This window comes from Talpa europaea (genome assembly GCF_964194135.1).
Source record: "Talpa europaea genome assembly, chromosome: 1".
Lineage (NCBI taxonomy): Eukaryota > Metazoa > Chordata > Mammalia > Eulipotyphla > Talpidae > Talpa > Talpa europaea.
In genome coordinates, this window is record NC_140073.1 from 12,359,980 (window position 1) to 12,379,591 (window position 19,612).

Consider the following 19,612-nt stretch of genomic DNA (forward strand, 5'->3'; position numbering starts at 1 on the left):
AGGCTCACCCAGCCCTTCCTCTTGGGTGACACCTGTTCCCAGCACTGCTCTCTCCCCACCTGGCCCTGGACTAAGCCCACCCAGAACCCCACAGCAAGAGGCCAGGCCAGGCCCCATGAGCCCCAAAGCTGGGGCCACATAGAGCAAGCACTGGGCCAGCACGAGCCTGGCGCGGCCTCGAGCACTTCCCACTCTCAACCCGCTTTATTCATGGAACAGCCTGGTGCACTGGGCGCTGCTATCACCAAGCCCCCCTTACAGAGGAGGAAAAGAAGGTGCCGGGAGGTGAGGCACTGGCAGTGCCAGGACTCGGGGTCTGTGCACCTACCCATCGCCCACACCACCCAGCAGGGGTGCCCTGGATCCATCAGCCACAGGGTGACGGGCCCAGCACCCTCCCACTGTACTGTTTCCCTGCCAGGCAGACAGACAGACAGGACTGGGAGTATCCCTGAGGTCCCCCAAGGATTGGGGGGCAGATGACATCATATTGGGCTGAGGGGTGGGAAAGGCCAGGGCCAGCCAGGAGCAAGGGAGCCCCACCTTCTCCCTGGAGGGCCACTCTCGGGAATTTGTCTATATTTAGCAGTGGCTGGACAGGAGGCAGATAAGGCGAGCGGGCGAGGGGGGGAGGGCCCTTATATAGTGCGGGACGGTCCCGGCACAGATATTCTTTGGGTGGTCTGAGCCTGCCTGGTTCTGGGGGCGACCTCTCTCAAGATGCCCGAGCCGGGGAAGAAGCCAGGTAGCTCCAGATTTGGGGTTGGGCTGAGTGTGGGTCCAGGGAGGGTTGGGGGACATCTACGATCGGGGGGGGCAAGCCTAGGAGTACCTGAAGGGTCCTGAGGACAAGGCTTCTGAACCCCAGGACAGGGGCCTGTTCTTTCTCCTGGGTCTTTTTGACTATTTCTCCTTCTCGTCCTTCGGAGGGGATGAGGGTAAACGGTCAGGCGCTCAGAGAGGCGAGGGGGCCGTTGAGGGAAACCTCCAGGAGAGTGACCCCATTCTCAGGCTACAGAGGGGCCCCCTTCGTGCCCCCACCCCCATCTCCCGCCTGGACTCGCCTTTGGGAAAAGGCTGCTCCAGGCCGAGTCTGCTCCTGTGCGCCCTGAAAGCTCTAGGACTAGTCCCTCCCTCTCTGGTCTCGGTTTCCCCATCTGTACAAGGAGGGGTTGGGTTGTTTCTTTCAGCCGTGGGGGTCTCTGCTTTATGCACCTGCACCCCAGTGGCGCCACAGCCAGCACGGCTCCCACGGGGAGGGCAGCGCGGCCTACCCTGCGTTCTGGGAGAGGACGGTCAAGAGGCTCCAGGTCAAGGACAGAGAAAGTCACAGCGCAGGGTCCAGGCCCCAACCTGCTCCTTTACTAACATTGTCCAGGGCAGGAATCCAGCCCTCCAGCCCCGGCCCCGACCCAGGTCAGCTTTATCTCATGTTGATTCGCAGCCAGAGGCCTTTGGAAGACAAATTTAGCCACATCCAAGTAGGCCCCCTTGCCAAGGGCCCCAGATAGCGGGGAGAAGGGGAAGCTGGGCTTTCCTAGGCAGGGAGGATGGGTAATCCAAGAACACACCAAGCGAAAGTCTTGCGTGGAGGTTAGGGCCACAGCACTGGCTGTCCCCCTGCTGGCTGTGCGATCCCGAACAGGTGCCTTAACCTCTCTGAGCCTCGGTGTCCTCAGCTGAGAGATGGTATAACAGCTAGGCCTACCTCAAGGGGCCATCGGAGCATTAGTGAGGGGATGTGTTCAAGTGCTTATCGCCATTTTTAATAAGAGGGGCTGCGAGGATGGGGTGCTGGGGCAAGCTGGGGCCCTCCTGCCAGCCTCTCTTGGCCTCTCAGTGTCAGCCTTCAGCAAGAAGCCACGGTCAGCGGAGGTGGCCGCCGGGAGCTGCGCCGTGTTTGAGGCTGAGACGGAGCGGCCGGGGGCGAGGGTGCGCTGGCAGCGGGCCGGCGGGGACATCAGCGCCAGCGACAAGTACGGCCTGGCGGCCGAGGGCACGCGGCACACGCTGACCGTGCGGGACGTGGGTCCTGCCGACCAGGGGTCCTACGCCGTCATCGCTGGCTCCTCCAAGGTCAAGTTTGACCTGAAGGTCACAGAGGCAGGTAAGGCCCCGGTCAGCCTTGTCTGAGTTTCTGGGGGCAGGGCAGCCCCACCACTTCCCTACTCCTCAGGGCCTAGGAGGCGCCCCCCCCCCCCCCCCCCCGGCTTTGGCTACGCCCTCTGAGGGGTGCTCTTTCCCCTTTTGGGCAGCAAACCTGTCTGAGTGCCCCCTGCGCTCGCCGGCCTTTTCATCCATTATGGAGGTGGGGAGACTCAGACATAGCCAGGCCTCACCCTGCCCGCCCCGTGGACACCCACACACAGCTGACGACCTGGCGGGCTGTGTGCTGCAGGGTGCCCGGGAGCCGTGGGGTGGAGGGAGCCCTGGCCCAATCTGGGGACAGGACCGAGGCCAAGGCTTGGGGCAGGAGAGGAGCGGGTGTAGGCAGACCCGTGGGGACAGAGGGCCTGTGAGGGGGAGCAGGATGTGAGGTGCAGGCTGGCTCCCCGCTCAGCACCAGGCCCCTGAGCAACAGGACGAGGAGGAGGAGCTTTGGGCATCTTGATCCAAGCCCGTTGCGTCACAGAAGTGGGCTCGTGGACGTGAAGCTCAGGAGAGAGGAGGCAAAGGGAAGAGGGGTGCACAAGCTCACAGAGGTGATGGGTAAAACTCGGGGAGAAGAGGGGCCTTGGGGGCAGTGGGGGAAAGAGGGGCCAGCTGAGCTCGGCAGCCCCCGCAGTAGCTGATGCAAAGGCCGAGGCGGCTCAGGGATGGGAGGACGGCGCTCTGGTTAGAAGCTGCGCCATGACACACCCCCACCCCCTCCAGAGAAGGACAAGCCCGTGCCAGGCGCCCCTCCTGCTCCTGCTGAGGCCCCTGGAGCCCCGAGAGAAGCCCAGGCCTCCACCGCGGAACAGGAAGGAGGCTCTGCAAGCTGTGAAGGTGAGCAGGGCAGGGTGGGAGGACCTTTGCTGGCAGGAGGGGGGTCCAGGGAGGGTCTCCAAGGCTTCTCTCTCGCAGGGTCAAGTTCAGCAGTCCCTGATGGCCCTGGTGCCCCCAATGGCCTTGCTGCCCCTGATGGCTCTGGCGCCTCCAGCGATCCCATTGGCCTCTTTCTGATGCGGCCGCAGGATGGCGAGGTGACCGTGGGTGAGTGCGGGGCTGCGACACCCAGGGGTGAATGGGCGAGGAGGCAGCAGGGCATCCGCCAAGCCCCGCCCGTCGCCCCTCTCCTGCAGGGGGCAGCATCACCTTCTCGGCTCGCGTGGCCGGGGCCAGCCTCCTGAAACCGCCCGTGGTCAAGTGGTTCAAGGGCAAGTGGGTGGACCTGAGCAGCAAGGTGGGCCAGCACCTGCAGCTGCACGACAGCTACGACAGGGCCAGCAAGGTGGGCCTGCAGGACATGGGGGCCTGGCTACAGGGGTGGGGGATGCATGGAAATGGCACACAGCCCCTGGGAGGTATGGGGTGCCCAGGGAGGCCTGGGGAAGACCATGAGATAGGAGGTGCAAAGATGGGCGTGGGGAGTCTGGGAAGCATGTTTGGGAGCTGGGGCTCACGGAGCATGGGGAGGTTTGGGGGCCTTGTGGAGAAGGCGGAGCTTGGAGGGCATGACAGTCTCAAGGACTCCTATTAAGGCTAATGGGGTGCAGGGAGCTCAGCAAGGCTGGGGACATCAAGAAACATGGCAGACACCAGGCAGCGGGGGCATGAGGGCCTGGACGGAGGGCTCAAGGGCCCTCAACGACCAACGATAACAAACCTTCAATATACAGACAAGGAACCAAAACTCCAGGGATTCTCTCTGAGCCAAGGTCCCTCAGAGGCAGGCCTAGAACCTCTGCTTTGACCCCCAACCTCTCCCCTTCCCACTCTACCACAGTTCTGGGCCAGGAAGGGGGCCTCTGGGAAGGCAGGGCCGCCATGTTCAGATGAGTGAGCTGTGCACTGCGCAAACGGGCCTCGTCTTAAATGCGTGCCGTTTGCATCGCAGCCATCGCAGACTTATAATTTCTCAGCACCCTGTGCCAACAGATGGCAGTCATGGATCTGGAGAATGAGTCTTTTTCACTTACACAAACTGGAAGGGTTAAATACACCCTGAGGAGTGAGGTTGGTGGCCATTAGCTCCCCGTCTCCTTCAGCGGTGAGGGCCTCATCCCTGCCTCCTCGGTGTCGGGGACATCTCACCCCACAGGTCTATCTCTTTGAGCTGCACATCACAGATGCCCAGGTCACCTCCGCTGGCGGCTACCGCTGTGAGGTGTCCACCAAGGACAAATTTGACAGCTGCAACTTCAACCTCACCGTCCATGGTGAGGGGGGGTCCTGGCGTATGTCCCGGGCTGGGGATCTCCAGGGGCCCTGCCCCCTGAGCGTGCCTCCATTTCCCAGCTCCATTTCCCAGCTGCTGGCCGGCTGGTGACCACAGACCCCACGCCGCTCATGCCGGGGAGACTCACAGGGCTGGGGTGGGAGTTCGCTGGCCAGTCCACATCTTGTCTGGGGTCTTCGTCAGCTTGTGGCCCAGGCTCCTGCCCCAGGTACCAGGCATGTGTGGTTGAGAGACGAGTGGGAGATTGGTCACCCCCACATCCCCGGTACCTGGGTTTGGAGAAAGGCTCAGGCTATGGGGCCCTGGGCAGATGCCCACTCTCGAGGGGTCAGTGAACGGGCAGGTCTGTGTCACTTGAGGAACCAGCGTGGGGCTTCTGGGACAGCCTCCTCTGAAGCCCCCTCTCCTAAATCATCCCCTTCTTTGAACCCAGAGGCCATTGGCCCCGGAGACCTGGACCTCAGATCAGCTTTCCGCCGCACGTGAGTGACTGTTCCTCCTCAGGGCACGATGGGGGTCAGAGCTGGGTCTGATGCCTCTTGGGAGCAGGGCTAGGAGTGATATTGGGGGTCAAGACCATGGCTATGTAGTGGTCAGGGCTGGGGTGATGTTGGAGAGACAGGGCAGGGTCTGCGTGGAGCTCAGGGCTGAGGTTGATGTGTGGGGGTCAAGGCTAGGGAGTGATGAAGGGGGTCAGGGCTGGGGTGACCTGGGGGCAGCTGATCTGTGGGGGGCAAGCTGGAGGTGGGGGAGAACAAGCACCCCTGAACAGGTGAGGAACTGAATCTCACCCCCACAGGAGCCTGACTGGAGGCGGTCGGCGAACCAGGTACCATATCCTCAGACCCGGGGGGTCGAGGAGAGAGCCCCCACCCAGCCGGTGTCCCCCCCACGTCTGCTCCCACGCCACTCCCAACCCTGCGCCCTTTCTATGAGTTTCCACTGAGGCCTCGCTGAGGGTCTCTCTCCACAGTGACAGCCATGAGGACGCCGGGACTCTGGACTTCAGCTCGCTGCTCAAGAAGAGGTGAGCCCCAAAGAGCCGGTGGGGAGCCCCGTCCTAGCACTGTGGTTTCCAGCACCAGTGACCTGAGCAGGTCACGGACCCCTCTGAGCCGGTTCCCTGTCTGCCAAATGGGACAGCCCAGCGTCGGGAAGTCAGGGGAGCCTAGGGACGAGCTCGCAGCGTCCCTCGGGACCCCGCCACACTCCCGTCTGGGGTCGCACATAGGCTTGGGGGACCCGGAAGGTACTGGGAGGGGACCCCAAAGCCACAGAAGTGGCTCACCCCGCCCTGCCCTTCTGACTTGCATCTTCTCTGACCTCTTCCTCCTCTCCGGGACCTTCCATCGCCGACGCTCTGCTGGCACAGAGAGTAAGTCCTGGGCCGGCGCTTGGGGGTAGCAGGTCCCAGGGGGGCCACATACCCCATCTGTGCCTGGGCTTGCTGAGAGGCAGGGCTGGGAATCAAGTCCCCTCTGACCGGGGGGAGTCTCTGGGCCCCGGGTGTCTCCTGATGCCCACCTGCCAGAGTTTGGGGGGAATAAACAAGGCCACGTGTGCCGGGGTCTCTGAGGGGTTCTGTACATGGAGGGGTGTGCATGCGGGGAGGTGGGGGCAGGGGGCACCCCTAATGTGTCCACTGCCTTTCTGTCTACCTTGAGCAGCAGTTTCCGAATCCCGCGGTGAGTGCCCAGTGAAGCCCAGCACCTGTCACCCCGACTTCAGCCGGGAACCCCCCTAGCTCCAGACCCCCACGCCGAGCCTCAAGCCCCCTTAACCCCAGAACCCGCCCAGCACCCACGTAGCTGAAGCTCCAGGGGAAGGGGCCGCTCCAGCCCCTTGGTCCTTCCCAGAGTGGAGGGAGCGGGAGGGCAGCGGGGCAGAGGGGGGCTGCCGTGCCGCCCCAGCTTCGGGGCACCCCTTGAGGCCTCTCCACGCGGCACGTGGACACAGGGACGGGAAGCTGGAGGCTCCGGCCGAGGAGGATGTGTGGGAGATCCTGCGGCAGGCGCCCCCCTCGGAGTACGAGCGCATCGCCTTCCAGCACGGGGTCACCGACCTGCGCGGCATGCTCAAGAGGCTCAAGGGCATGAAGCGGGACGAGAAGAAGAGCACAGGTAGCCCCCCGCCCCGGGGAGGGTGCCCGCCAGCCCCCCGCTCGCACCCGAGAGGAGAGGAGCCCCGCTCAGGCCCAGGTCCCAGGCAAGGGAAACTCAGGCGAACCCCCTCCCTCATGGGGGACAGCAGGGGCGCTCAGGCAGCCCCTCCCGCGAGAGAAAGGACAGGGGGAGCCCAGAGACAGCACGAGGGACAGGGCAGGGCACAGGGTACCCCGCCTCGCCTGGTAACACGCCGTGACCCCTTCTTTCCCTGCTCCCCCTCGGAGAGAGACGAAACCTGCCTGCCTCTCCCCACACCCCCCAGGAAGGGAAGGAGCCGGCTTAGCCCACAGACCCGCGCCGGGTAACCCCCCCGCCCCCCCCCGCAAAGGGAGGACAGACAGAGCCGGCAGGCGCCGGGCAGCTCCTCACCCCAAGGCAGGCCTGAGGTCAGGGCTCAGGCTGGCCCTTCTCCAGCGAGGGCTTCACAGGGCCCCCCGGAAAGTGAGCCAGCAAAGCAGGGGCCGCCCCTGCCCGTGGGGAGCCGCGGGGGCACAAGCTCACAGAAGCCTGCGCTGCTGTTAAGGCAAGAGGAGGAGGAGGCCCCTTCCATGCCATCGGCGCGCTCCTGCCGAACCCTGTCTCTCTGGAAGCCCCTAGGCCTGGCCTTGACCTGGGCAGGTGGCGAGGACCCCAAGGAAGACAGGAGGACACAGAGAGAGACAAGGAGGCCACAGCGCAGAGAACAGAGATGGAGAAGCCGTCGCGGGCGGGGGAGGGACGGCAAAGGGGGGCAAGAGGCAGGACCCCTGGGCCCCCCCCCCCAGGAGGAGAGCCGGGGGCTGGGGGCTGGGGGCTGAGGGTGGTGCTCAGCCTTTCAGAGGAAGCTGGAGCCAGCCTACCAGGTGAGCAAGGGCCAGAAGATCCGGCTGACCGTGGAGGTGGCCGACCCCGACGCCGAGGTCAAGTGGCTCAAGAACGGGCAGGAGATTCAGATGAGCGGCAGGTGCCCTGGGTGCCGGGGGGCATGAGGATGGGGGTATCCTCAGGGGAGAGGGGTGCGCCCCAGCCCTGCTCTCCCTGCGCTCTCTCCCCTTGTTCTCTGTCTCTGTCCGGTGCTTGGTCCCTGTCTCTGTCTCCCCCATTTCTCTTTTTCTGGACCTAATTTCTCCTCTTTCCGTTCTGCGCCTTTTCTGGCCGGTCTGGCCTCACCCCGCCGGGGCCGCGGCGATGACTCCTGTTCCGCAGCAAGTAAGGCCCCGCTCCTGGGAGGCTCGGGGGAGGTGCAGGGTTCCCGGTGTGGGGCGTGATGGGGCGCCGGGGCACCGGCTGAGTCCACGGCCCCCGCCCAGGTACATCTTCGAGTCGGTGGGCAACAAGCGCACCCTGACCATCAGCCAGTGCTCGCTGGCGGACGACGCGGCCTACCAGTGCGTGGTGGGGGGCGAGAAGTGCAGCACCGAGCTCTTCGTCAAAGGTGGGCCTGGCACCCTGGGGCCCTGGGGCGGTGGGGGGGGCACCGAGGGGCAGGGCCCTCACGCCGTCCTGCCTGCACAGAGCCCCCCGTGCTGATCACGCGGCAGCTGGAGGACCAGCTGGTGATGGTGGGACAGCGGGTGGAGTTCGAGTGTGAGGTGTCTGAGGAGGGGGCGCAGGTCAAATGGTAAGTCTGGAGGGGTGGGGGCACAGGGCGGGGCAGGGGCCAGGAACGTCCCCGGAGGACGAAGAGGCCATCGCACTCGCTGCTCGCCCTCTTGCCAGGCTCAAGGACGGGGTGGAGCTGACCCGGGAGGAGACCTTCAAATACCGGTTCAAGAAGGATGGCCAGAAGCACCACCTGATCATCAACGAGGCCACGCTGGAGGACGCCGGGCACTATGCGCTGCGCACCAGCGGGGGCCAGGCGCTGGCCGAGCTCATCGTGCAGGGTGAGGCCTGGGGGCCCAGGGAGGCCGCCTCAACCCCGGCCCTCCAGGGATCAGGCAACCCGGGGATCAGGCCCATGGGACCTCGGGCAAGTCACTGTCATCCCAAGCCTCACCTTCGTCATGTGAGATAGGGGGGTACGAGGTGGCCACCCCAGAGGGTGGGTGGGAGGGTCAGCTGGGCCTGGTTGGTGTCACCAGCACCTCCCACACTTGCGGTTCCTTGTGCACACAGCACCATCTGGTGTGCAGGCAGGATACACTCACACTTGCACACGAGTGTTTTCACATACGCGTGTGACCTCCACGAGGACACACACACACACACTCTCACACATACACAGAGCTCACTGGCTCTGCCCGACCCCCAGAGAAAAAGCTGGAGGTGTACCAGAGCATCGCCGACTTGACCGTGGGTGCGAAGGACCAGGCCGTGTTCAAGTGTGAGGTGTCGGATGAGAACGTGCGGGGCGTGTGGCTGAAGAACGGGAAGGAGCTGGTGCCCGACAGTCGCATAAAAGTGTCCCACATCGGGCGGTGAGTGTGGGGGGGGGACAGGCAGAGGTGACAGAGATTGAGACACACAGAGAGAGGGAGAGACAGACACACAGAGACAGAGACGGAGACAGACACATACACAGACAAGACACAGCAAAATAGAGAAAAAATAAGATGAAGGGACAAAAATAGTGTTTAAAAATGAACAATGATGTAAAATACATATACATTTTAAAAAATGAATAAAATAAATAGACGGGGGAAAAAACGATAAAGATAAAAAAAGATAAGCGGGCAGAAAGACAAGGAGGGACAGGCGCAGATGGAGGAGGAGCGTCCATCAGGGAAAGCAAGAAAACCACAGGACACACAGCTGGGAGCCCCCCAACCCCCGCCCCTGACCTGCGACCCGGGCGGGAGGCCACAGCTGACCCGGTCAGCTCCGGTCAGGCCCTCACTCCCTCCCACTCTCTCTCTCACGCCCGAGCACCTGGGCCGGCCCGTGCTGGCCCCGAGGTCACGGAGATTAGTGGGCCCAGCCCCCGCCCAGTCTCCAAGGGCCCCGCCAAGAGACACACTACACTGGCCGCCTCTGAAAACACAACAGAGCTGGAAAATTAAAAAATAGGGAAAGAATTTAAAACACTGGCACAGCAATGGGCTCGGATGCAGTGAGGGTCCCCTGCGGCCCCTGTGATGTGTCCCGTGAGGCCAGGGGTGTGCGGGGTCCCCTGAGCCGCTGCCACCCCGCAGGGTCCACAAGCTGACCATAGATGACGTCACGCCGGCAGATGAGGCCGACTACAGCTTCGTGCCCGAGGGCTTTGCCTGCAACCTGTCTGCCAAGCTCCACTTCATGGGTGAGCTGGCACCCCCCTCTGCTGCGGGGGCCCCCCTCACTGGGCCCTGCCTTCCCCGGCCCACTTGCTCTTCCTTCTCTTGCAGAGGTCAAGATCGACTTTGTGCCCAGGCAGGGTGAGTCTCGAGACCCCAGTACCACCTCCCAGCACCCCACCCTGTCCCTCTATCCCCTCCACTCACAGACAGGGAAGAGCAGGATCCAGAGCAGGTACCTGGGGGCCCCCCAGCTCTGTCGTACACGAATAGGAGCCACTTACCATCTCCAAGTCTCAGTTGCTTCACCTCTGAAATGGGCTCCTGCAAGAAAGAGGAGGGAGCTGTCAGATGACATCAGACGCGAGACTGTTATTGTTCAAACTTTTGGGCTTCTAGAAGTACCTCTCCTTTTTTATATGAAACTTAAATCGGGTATTTTAGAGTAAATCACTCATGCTCTAGGTCAGTGCTTTCCAAACTGGGTTCCCATAATACGATACTCCATCTAAAGAGGGTTCTGTGGTGAAATATGTTTGGAAACACCAGACCTTTGCTCCCCTGTGACCTCTGCCACCTCCCCTAGAACCTCCCAAGATCCACCTGGACTGCCCAGGCCGCACACCGGATACTATCGTGGTCGTGGCTGGGAACAAGCTACGCCTCGACGTCCCCATCTCCGGGGACCCAGCACCCACAGTGATCTGGCAGAAGGTCATCACACAGGTGTGTGGCACTGTGGAGCCCTCCATGTCTCCTCCTGTCAAGTGGGTGTGTGGACTTACGAGTGCTGGGAGCTGCGCCCTCCATGTCCACACACCCTGAAGCTGGGACTTGGCTGGCCAGGAGCTGGCAAAGGCAAGAGAGAGGGCCAGTATTCCCTGCAGCTGAGCCAGCCCCCTCCCTGCCCACCCCCATGCTCTGTTCCCAGGGGAAGCCTGCGCCAGCCTCCGATGCCCCAGGGGATACGGGTGCCAGTGATGAGTGGGTGTTTGATAAAAGGGTAAGTGTGGCTGAAGTCAGACACTACTCTTTTGCCCTCCGACATCTCTTGCCTACGAGGTGTCCGCCCTTGGGTGAGGTCTCCGTGAAGGTGCCACATCTGGTCAGTTGTACACCTGCCCAGGCAGGGCCTCCCTGGGCCTTCATACCTCGGGCAAGCTTGTGTTCATACCGCCAACAAGGCCAGGGCCTGAGCTGCCTGGCTTAGGTTTGTGCTTGCGCCCCCTAGGGAATGGGTTTTCCTGGCATTTCTCAGTAAAAGGAGCTTCTCCCCACCAACCCATTTGCTTGGGTCTTTCCTCTTCTGTGCACTCTTGGTTCCTCTACCTTGCGGGTCCCCACAATATTTCTGTACGGTCATATCATCCCCATTGGATGGATAAGGAAGCTGAGGCACAGAGGCTAAGAGATTGCCCAAAGTTCCATGACAAAGCTACACTGCACCCAGAGACCCTTGCCTGCTGCCTCGCCTCCAGCAGGCACTAAATAAAATTTTAGGGTGAGGCGCTCACAGGGGTGCAGCTTCCACTCTGGCTGTGTCTCTCCCTACACTGAGCTCCATTTCCATCCCGGGCTGTTGGCTGTTGCAGAGTCTATAGAAACCCCTGGGGTCCGGCATAGGTTCATCCCACCCCCAACTCCCGCTCCTGACCCTAGGTGCTTTGTGAGACCGAGGGCCGGGTCCGGGTGGAGACCACCAAGGACCGCAGCATCTTCACCGTAGAGGGGGCAGAGAAGGAAGATGAGGGTGTCTACGTCGTCACAGTGAAGAACCCTGTGGGAGAGGACCAGGTCAACCTCACGGTCAAGGTCATTGGTGAGGCCAGCTACCAGCAATGAGGCCAGGATGGCAGAAGGGCAAACAGGGAGGGTCCATCCATTCACTCATTTAGTCACTCAACAAACATGGTGGGGCACTCTGATCCGTGGAGAGGATGGGGCCTGGGACATGTGTGAATATGTGCATCGGGGAGTCAACGAGTTGATCTCAGGCTGGTGACGTGTTCAGAGCTGCATTCTAGAGGTATTGCTTTGGCTCTGGGGGTGGTGCAGGCAGCCCATTGCTGTTATTTGAGGGTGATGAGGGGACAAGAAGTTTTGGCCCTGGGCTCAGAGAAGGTTGATGTGGGTCCACTCTTCACAGATGTGCCGGATGCCCCTGCAGCCCCCAAGATCAGCAACGTGGGCGAGGACTCCTGCACGGTGCAGTGGGAGCCGCCTGCCTATGACGGCGGGCAGCCAGTCCTGGGTGAGCTCAAGGGCACAGGGACAGAGCCAAGGGCAGGGGCGGGGTGCCTGGGCCCCAGGCCAGAGCTCTCCCACCTCCCCGCTGTCAGGCTACATCCTGGAGCGCAAGAAGAAGAAGAGCTACCGCTGGATGCGGCTGAACTTCGACCTGCTGAAGGAGCTGAGGCACGAGGCCAGGCGCATGATCGAGGGCGTGGTGTACGAGATGCGGGTCTACGCGGTCAACGCCATCGGCATGTCCAGGCCCAGCCCAGCCTCCCAGCCCTTCATGCCTATCGGTGAGCCTGCCAGCCTGGCACTGGCCCCAATGCCAGCCCCCGTGGTGGGGCCTCAGTGATAGCAGCTGCTCTGTGGGCGGCCACCACCAGAGGCATTTTCGGCCCTGGTGTCCTTTTAATCTCCAGTCGGGACGACCGTCTCCACTTCACCGATGAAGTGAGGGCCCCACAATTAAGTGGCAATTAAGTTCCAGTCACCCAGCTGGCAGGGGTGAAGCTGAGACTGGCACACTCTGACCTTCCTTCACCTCGAGCCTCAATTCCCACATCTGTGAAATGGGGGTGGTGCCAATATCCCCTTCACAGAACTTGATTGGGGAAGAAAACGCAGGCCGAGCATCTGGTATTGGGCAAAGGCTCGATAAACAACGGTCTCCTGCCCCCAACGGCCTTCGACTGTCACCTGCGGGGCAGGATGAGGGCAGGCTGTGGGGGTGCCTGAGGGCCAGGAGGCCTATGTCTGTGGCAGAAGCCTGGACTGGAAACAGAGATGGGGTTTGCAGAGTCAGCTCCCTGGTCCCCAGGAGGGTCAGCGGGAGTCACTGTCTCTCCTTGAAGCTTCAGTTTCCTCATCTGTATGATGGCGCTGGTTGAAGAGGCGCTGGGGTGTGGCTGGCTCTCGGGGACACCTTCCCTCTCGGGATGTGTGACTCTGGGTGGTGGCTGGCGGGGGGGCGGGGAGAGGGTTGCAAATACCCCCTCGGCCAAGGGAGGGGGCACAGTGCGGGGAGGTGGCAGGAAGGGGTGGCTGGGGGAGAAGCTCCCAGCGATCTGAGTGCCCTTCTGCCCAGCCCTTCCTGGACTCGCCGCCTACAGGGCCGGGGATGGCTCCCGTTTTAGGGGGCTTTTTCCTGAATTACATGAATAGCATTTCTGACGCTGAGAGAAGTGGCTCCTTCTGAACATCTGTGTTCTTTTGGGCGTCTTTCCCTGGGTAGATCTCTCGTTTGTGTTGTGGAGGCTGTTTGTTGTTTTGGGTTTTTTTTAAGATTTATTTATTTATGCACACAAGACCTGGGGTACGGGCCAGAGGTGTGGAGGGTGAGAGGATTCACCAGAGCCAGAGCGGGGAGCAGAACAGGCAGATTGACCGAAGCACACTGCTGAGGGGAGCAGTGGGTGAGACAGGAGAGGTCTGCTGCGCCATATGGGTTGCTCCCCGACTGGGGATCAAACTCGTGCTGCGGAGGCTGCAGACAACTTCACAGCACTGTGCTTAACCCCTTGCGCCACCAGAGAGGCTGAGGCTGGTTTTTTTGTTTGTTTTTTGTTTTTTGATTTTTTTTTTTAAAGACTTATCCACTTATTTATACAAGCACTGGGTGAGAGGATTCACCAGAGCCAGAGCGGGGAACAGAGCAGGCAGACTGATGAAATACACTGCTGAGGGGAGCAGCGGGCGGCAGGAGAGGTCTGCGCGCCAAGTGGGACCCTCCTGCGGTGGCCGGGGAGCAGCTGGGGATCGAACTGGCGCCGCGGAGGCTTCGGGCGGCCTCACAACCCAGCGCTCAACCGCTGAGCCACCAGGGAGGCCCTGAGGCTGTGTTTTTTTTTTGTTTGTTTGTTTTTTAAAGATTTATTTATTTATTTATACAAGCACTGGGTACAGTCAGAAGCGCGGGAGGGTGAGAGAATTCACCAGAGCCAGAGCGGGGAGCAGAGCAGGCAGAAGGACGGAAATACACTGCTGAGGGGAGCAGCGGGCGACGGGAGAGGTCTGCAGGCCATGTGGGACCCTCACCCGGTGGCCGGGGATCGAACCGGCGCTGCTGAGGCTGCGCGTAGCTTCGCAGCCCAGCGCTCAACCGCTGCGCCACCAGGGGAGGCCCGAGGCTGTCTGTGTTTAAGCTACCTAGAGACGTGTCTCTTTGGAGCCCAAATGGTTCTCAAAGTGCGTGCAAGCCTGTCCTCCCTGGGGACGGGCAGGCAATCTGGGTGGGGTCCTTCAGTTTTCCCGGTTGTGCAGCCCCACACTCACGCCCTCTCTGACCTCCCTTCTGCCCAGGGCCTCCCAGCGAGCCCACCCACCTAGCAGTGGATGACGTCTCCGACACTACGGTCTCCCTCAAGTGGCGGCCCCCGGAGCGCGTGGGAGCGGGAGGCCTGGATGGCTACAGCGTGGAGTACTGCCGAGAGGGCTGTGAGTAGCCCTGCCGGCCCCAGGCGCTCTGCCTCCCAGGGCGCTTCTTCCAGGCCAGGGACCTGCCCCCCTGCTGGGCCCCCAGTCACCAGGGAGGTGGGCAGTGGGTGGGGGCGGGTGTGGATGCTGACGCTGCCCGGGGCCTTGCCTCCTTGCCCTGCCTGCAGCTTCGGAGTGGGTGGCCGCCCAGCCAGGGCTGACGGAGCGCACGTCCATGCTGGTGAAGGACCTGCCCACGGGCGCCCGGCTGCTCTTCCGCGTGCGGGCGCACAATGTGGCGGGGCCTGGTGCCCCTGTCACCACCAAGGAGCCTGTGACGGTGCAAGAGATACTGCGTGAGTGGCCCTGTGCGTGGCGCAGGCGGGACGTGGATGGCCGGGAGATCCTGCCTGGGAGAGGGGCTCACGCTGCGCAGGGGCAGCGGGGTCAGAGCTTTTGTCCAGGCCCCAGGCCCAGGGCAGACACGCAGAGAGGGCCTCTGGGTTATTCCACGTCAACCCCCAGCGCTGGAACAGGGAAAACTAGGCCATTCGATCATCATCTTCAAGCTCGGGTCTGAGTCTCTCAGCTCCAGTGGGTAGGTAGAGCCCATGTGCTCGGGGCTGCGCAGGGAGCCCACTCTGTGGGGGCAGGTGGCCCATCTGGAACCCACTTTCCTCTCTGTTCCCAAGAGGCTCAGTTGTGTAAGTGGTTCTTGAAGTGGGAAGAGGTGGAAAGTGGGTGGAAACAGCACGGGCGAAGAGTCCGAAAACCTGGATTTGCCTTCTGGCTGTGACTTACTCGCTGTGTGACCTCCAATCAGTTGCTTACCCTGCCTGATCCCAGTCTCCTGTGCAGTGTCAGGTGGAAGTTGTCAGCTGTTTTTGCAACAGTTTCCTAAGCTCTGTGGGGCTGGGGCTGAAGGAGGAGCAGGAAGAGGGGCAAGCCCAGCAGGCAGCCTTTTCCTTCGTGGCAGCTCTGTGGGTGCTGCCAAGGCAGACTGTGGTGGGCCTCAGGCCTGGGCTGTGGGAGGCCCTCGTTGAGCAGCCCCCTCCGTCCCCACAGAGCGGCCACGGCTCCAGTTGCCAAGGCACCTGCGGCAGACCATCCAGAGGAAGGTTGGGGAGTCAGTGAACCTCCTCATTCCTTTCCAGGTAGGGGTGCCCTTTCCTATGCCCAAGGGGAGAGGCGCCAGTGTGTTGTCCATGCCTAGAAAATGGATGTTTCTCAGGCTGACCAGACCCTGCGGCCTCGCCCAGGAGGCTGGGGTAGTGACAGCCCTCAGAGGGAACTGGGCCAGGGGTGAGCTGTCCCTCCCCACAGGGCAAGCCCCGGCCTCAGGTGACCTGGACGAAAGAGGGGCAGCCGCTGGCCGACGGGGAGGTGAGCATCCGCAACAGCCCCACAGACACCATCCTGTTCATCCGGGCCGCTCGCCGCGCCCACTCTGGCACCTACCAAGTGACGCTGCGCATCGAGAACATGGAGGACAAGGCCACGCTGGTCCTGCAGATCATCGGTGCGTGCCTCTGGGTCCCCTCTGAGCCCACTCAATTCCAGGCCCCGAGGCCAGGCCCCGGAGCCTGACCAGAACCTCACTTCCTCCAGTCCTGGGGGTCCTCCTCTGCATGCCCAGAGCCCCTGCAGGACATGGCAGGCCAGGTCCTGGTCAGCAGGCATGAGGGGCCAGCGGTAAGGGGCCTGGCAGTCCCAGGAAATGTGGCATGGCGACTGGTCTACGTCTTGCAGACAAACCAAGTCCTCCCGAGGACGTCTGTGTCACTGAGACGTGGGGTTTCAATGTGGCTCTGCGGTGGAAGCCGCCCCAAGACGATGGCAACACAGAGCTCTTGGGTTACACGGTGCAGAAAGCTGACAAGAAGACCATGGTGAGCCTGAGTCTGGGGGCCTGGCCACCCACAGACACCTTCCCGAGAGCTGGGGGGCGGGCCCCAGCTGATCTTACTGTGGGTTCGCCAATCATCCTCCTGCTCTGGCCTGGTTCCCTCCATGGTTGGGGTGCCGATCCCAGGGCTACCTGAGAGAGGCCCAGACCTCCAGGCCCCTCGCTTCCCCGCGCCCCGCAGGAGTGGTTCACGGTCCTGGAGCATTACCGCCGCACCCACTGCGTGGTGTCCGAGCTCATCATCGGCAACGGCTACTACTTCCGGGTCTTCAGCAATAACATTGTGGGGCCCAGTGACAAAGCCGCCACCACCAAGGAAGCCGTCTTTATCCCCAGACCAGGTGCTGTCTCCTCACTCCTCACCCCTCGGGGGAGCAGGGGGGAACCTGGCTCCGTGTAGCCCTCTTGGCACGAAGCCCTATTGCCAACAGGCATCACGTACGAGCCACCCAACTACAAGGACCTGGACTTCTCCGAGGCCCCCAGCTTCACCCACCCCCTGGTGAACCGCTCTGTCATCGCTGGTTACAACACCATGCTCTGCTGCGCCGTCCGGGGCAGCCCCAAGGTAGAGAAGGTGGGGCCCCTGGCTGGGGAGACCCGGGGGCAGGGCCCAGAGGCTCCCACCTGGAGCTGTCCTCTCCCCAGAATGTCCCCCTGCTTTCCCTCCTCCTCAGGGTGTCCAGGCCAGGCTCCGCTCTCTGTACAGGGTGGGCACCCCCAGCCGGCTCCCCGTTCGCTTCCAGTTTGGGGCTCACGTGGGATCCTCCAGAGCAGTAACACAAATGCATCTCCCTGGTTCCTGCCGGTTCCTCCTCGTCCGACTCTGTGTCCCTCCCTCCCTTGAACTGATTTACAGCCCAAGATCTCCTGGCTGAAGAACGGCCTGGACCTGGGAGAAGACGCCCGCTTCCGCATGTTCAGCAAGCAGGGAGTGTTGACCCTGGAGATCAGAAAGCCCTGCCCCTTCGACGGGGGCGTCTATGTCTGCAGGGCCACCAACTGGCAAGGCGAGGCGCAGTGTGAGTGCCGCCTGGAGGTGCGAGGTGAGGACCCCACGGGGCCAGGGCCTGGGTGAGGAGCTGGACCTCCAGCTGGGCCTCTGCTGTCCTGGCCCACCCAGTGGCTCTGGCCGAAAGAACAAAGGCTCTGTCACATCTGGGGAGGCCTGGCTTCTGGGCTCCCTCTGGAAGGCTGGGGGCCCCACATGGTGCTGGGAGGTGCAACACACCTGTAGCATGGCCTCCTTTCTCCCACAGTGCCGCAGTGACCAGGTTGGCACCCCCATGGCCAGGTATGTGCTCTCGACACCTGACCCCCCAGGGCCCAAATCAGAGGGGTGCAGGTGGCTCCTAGCAAGGTTTCTGTTCAGCTCATTCACAAGGGACCCTATGTTACAGGCTCAACTGGACACCACCCAAACACCAGGAGCCTCAAAGGAAGCTGGACAAGCCCCTTCCTGCTGTTGGATATGTGTGTGTGTGTGTGCATGTGCACGCCCAAGTGTGTATTTTGGGGCTGCAATGGGGGAAGCCATAGGAGCAGGCGCAGGGAGGGGTTGCTTTGTGTGGGCTGAAGCTGCGGGGGGTGCTGCTGCTGGAAACTCTCAGATCTTTGGGGTGAAGAGAAGGTGGGTGGGCTGAAGAAATGACGGTGGGGTCAGATTTTCTGGCCTGCTGCGTCTTTTCAGTATGTAAGGGCAATAAAGATGGGTGTGGTCACGGAGGTCTGCCTGTCTCCGCCCGCCACTTGCTCCCACAAGCAGCACAGGGAAACTCACTGGCTCTGCAGAGTAAACGGGGCAGGTGCTTTGTCTCCAGCCTCAGTTAAATCCTGACATTACGAAACATCCACACTAGAAGGAACCTGGGTCCTCCCCACTGACACCCCCTTCAATGAGTAAGGGAGTTGCTGGGAGGGAGGAGAGCTCACAGTGGCTACACCAGAAGCTCAGGCTCTCGGCTCATCCCTGTGCGTGCTACTTTGCCCAGGCACCCATGAGCGCAGTGGCCCTGACATGGGGCCATGCAGAGTCTCCTGTGGTTCCGTGCCCAGAAGGCCTGGAGAAGAGCTGCACTAAGCTGCTTTGGGTCCCCCGTGGGCAACCAGCCTACAGGCCACCCACAGCCATCACCTGCCAGGAAAGCCATTCTGTCCAGCCCAAGTCACTGGGGCCGGCTCTGCTCTACTCTTCCTCACCATTTCCTTCTGGGAGGAGGAAGCCAGCAAGTCTCAGAGGTACCCTGCTAGGGTATGGAAGGGCCTTCCTACCCAGGGGGTGCCAGAGGGGCCCCCCCATGGCATAGGGGAAAAATCATGTGGGCTGGTTCTAGAGTGGCTTCAGAGTTCCACCCAAGACACTCCTGACCAAGAGCCCAAGGCGCTGGTGAGGCCACAACCTCTGGACCACACCCACAAGGGGCGCAAGGGAGCCCCTATCCTTGGTTTTTCCCTCACTGTGCAATTAATCACTGCTCAGGTGTCACAGTCCAGTGTGGCTGCTCCCTCTAGTGGCCAATCCTTAGCACAGCAGCCCTGGCCAGGCCCTGGTGGGCCTAAGGGAAGGAGGCCCCCGCCCACAGCCTCTCCCCGGGAGAAATCAGGTTGGGCCTGACCTGGGACAAGCCTGATCTCATCTCCCTCCTTTCAGCCCAAGGTGCCTCTGCAGAGCGCAGGGACAGTCTTCCTCGGGCCTGGCTGCAAGGACGCATCGTGCAAGGCAAGGCAGCCAGGAGCCCAAAGGGAGTAAAGACATTTATTCACAGTCACAGTTCTGTACAAGTTCTATAAATAACATGGAGCAGAAGTATTTACAGGGGTGTCTCCCCAGTCCCAGGCCCTCTCCTTTCGGGCACTCAGTGCCGAGACGCTGCCTGCAGACTCAGATATGTACACCGAGCTCGGCCTTTTCCTAGCCCGCCCTGGCTCCCGGGTGGGGCGGCCAGGGTCCCTGGGACACGCCCAGTCCCAACCACTCTGTTTCCTCACACTGAAGGCAAGAGAGACCATAGGGCAATCGCTGCTCAGCAAAAAGCGGCCCTGCAGCGCTGCTGCTTGGCCGTGGTGGAGGCCACAGCAGGCAGCGGCAGGCGTGCGGCCCTGGCAGTGCTGCCAGCTGGGGAGAGGCGCTAGGAAGCAGGCGGCAGCCACACGCTCTGCTGCCCCTCGGCTCTCCCAACCTTTGTCCTTTCCCTGCCCATCTCTGAGAGGACAGGCCTCAAACTTCCCTCATCTCCACCAAGGCTGCTCGAGGCACACAGTTGTGCCAGCACAGAGGACAGGGGCCAGAGGCCTGCACTGGAGGGTCCGAACACCAGGG

General features: G+C 62.0%; 1 protein-coding gene across 1 annotated transcript; it reads left to right on the forward strand.

Moving 5' to 3' along the window:
* Positions 1-720: 720 nt before the first annotated feature.
* Positions 721-19,425, forward strand: MYBPC3 (myosin binding protein C3; the record flags this gene model as incomplete). The annotated part of the gene is made up of 32 exons (XM_084235216.1): positions 721-745; positions 1,841-2,107; positions 2,875-2,988; positions 3,067-3,195; positions 3,285-3,433; positions 4,244-4,361; positions 4,815-4,863; positions 5,181-5,210; positions 5,355-5,408; positions 6,311-6,501; positions 7,357-7,489; positions 7,836-7,960; positions 8,041-8,146; positions 8,245-8,411; positions 8,780-8,945; positions 9,660-9,766; positions 9,852-9,881; positions 10,327-10,466; positions 10,672-10,743; positions 11,400-11,559; positions 11,887-11,991; positions 12,080-12,268; positions 14,274-14,408; positions 14,576-14,743; positions 15,453-15,541; positions 15,711-15,906; positions 16,137-16,276; positions 16,475-16,634; positions 16,725-16,861; positions 17,153-17,339; positions 18,944-19,012; positions 19,289-19,425. The coding sequence occupies 32 exons, from the start codon at positions 721-723 to the stop codon at positions 19,423-19,425; spliced, it is 4,044 nt and encodes a 1,347-aa protein (XP_084091342.1).
* Positions 19,426-19,612: the final 187 nt, after the last annotated feature.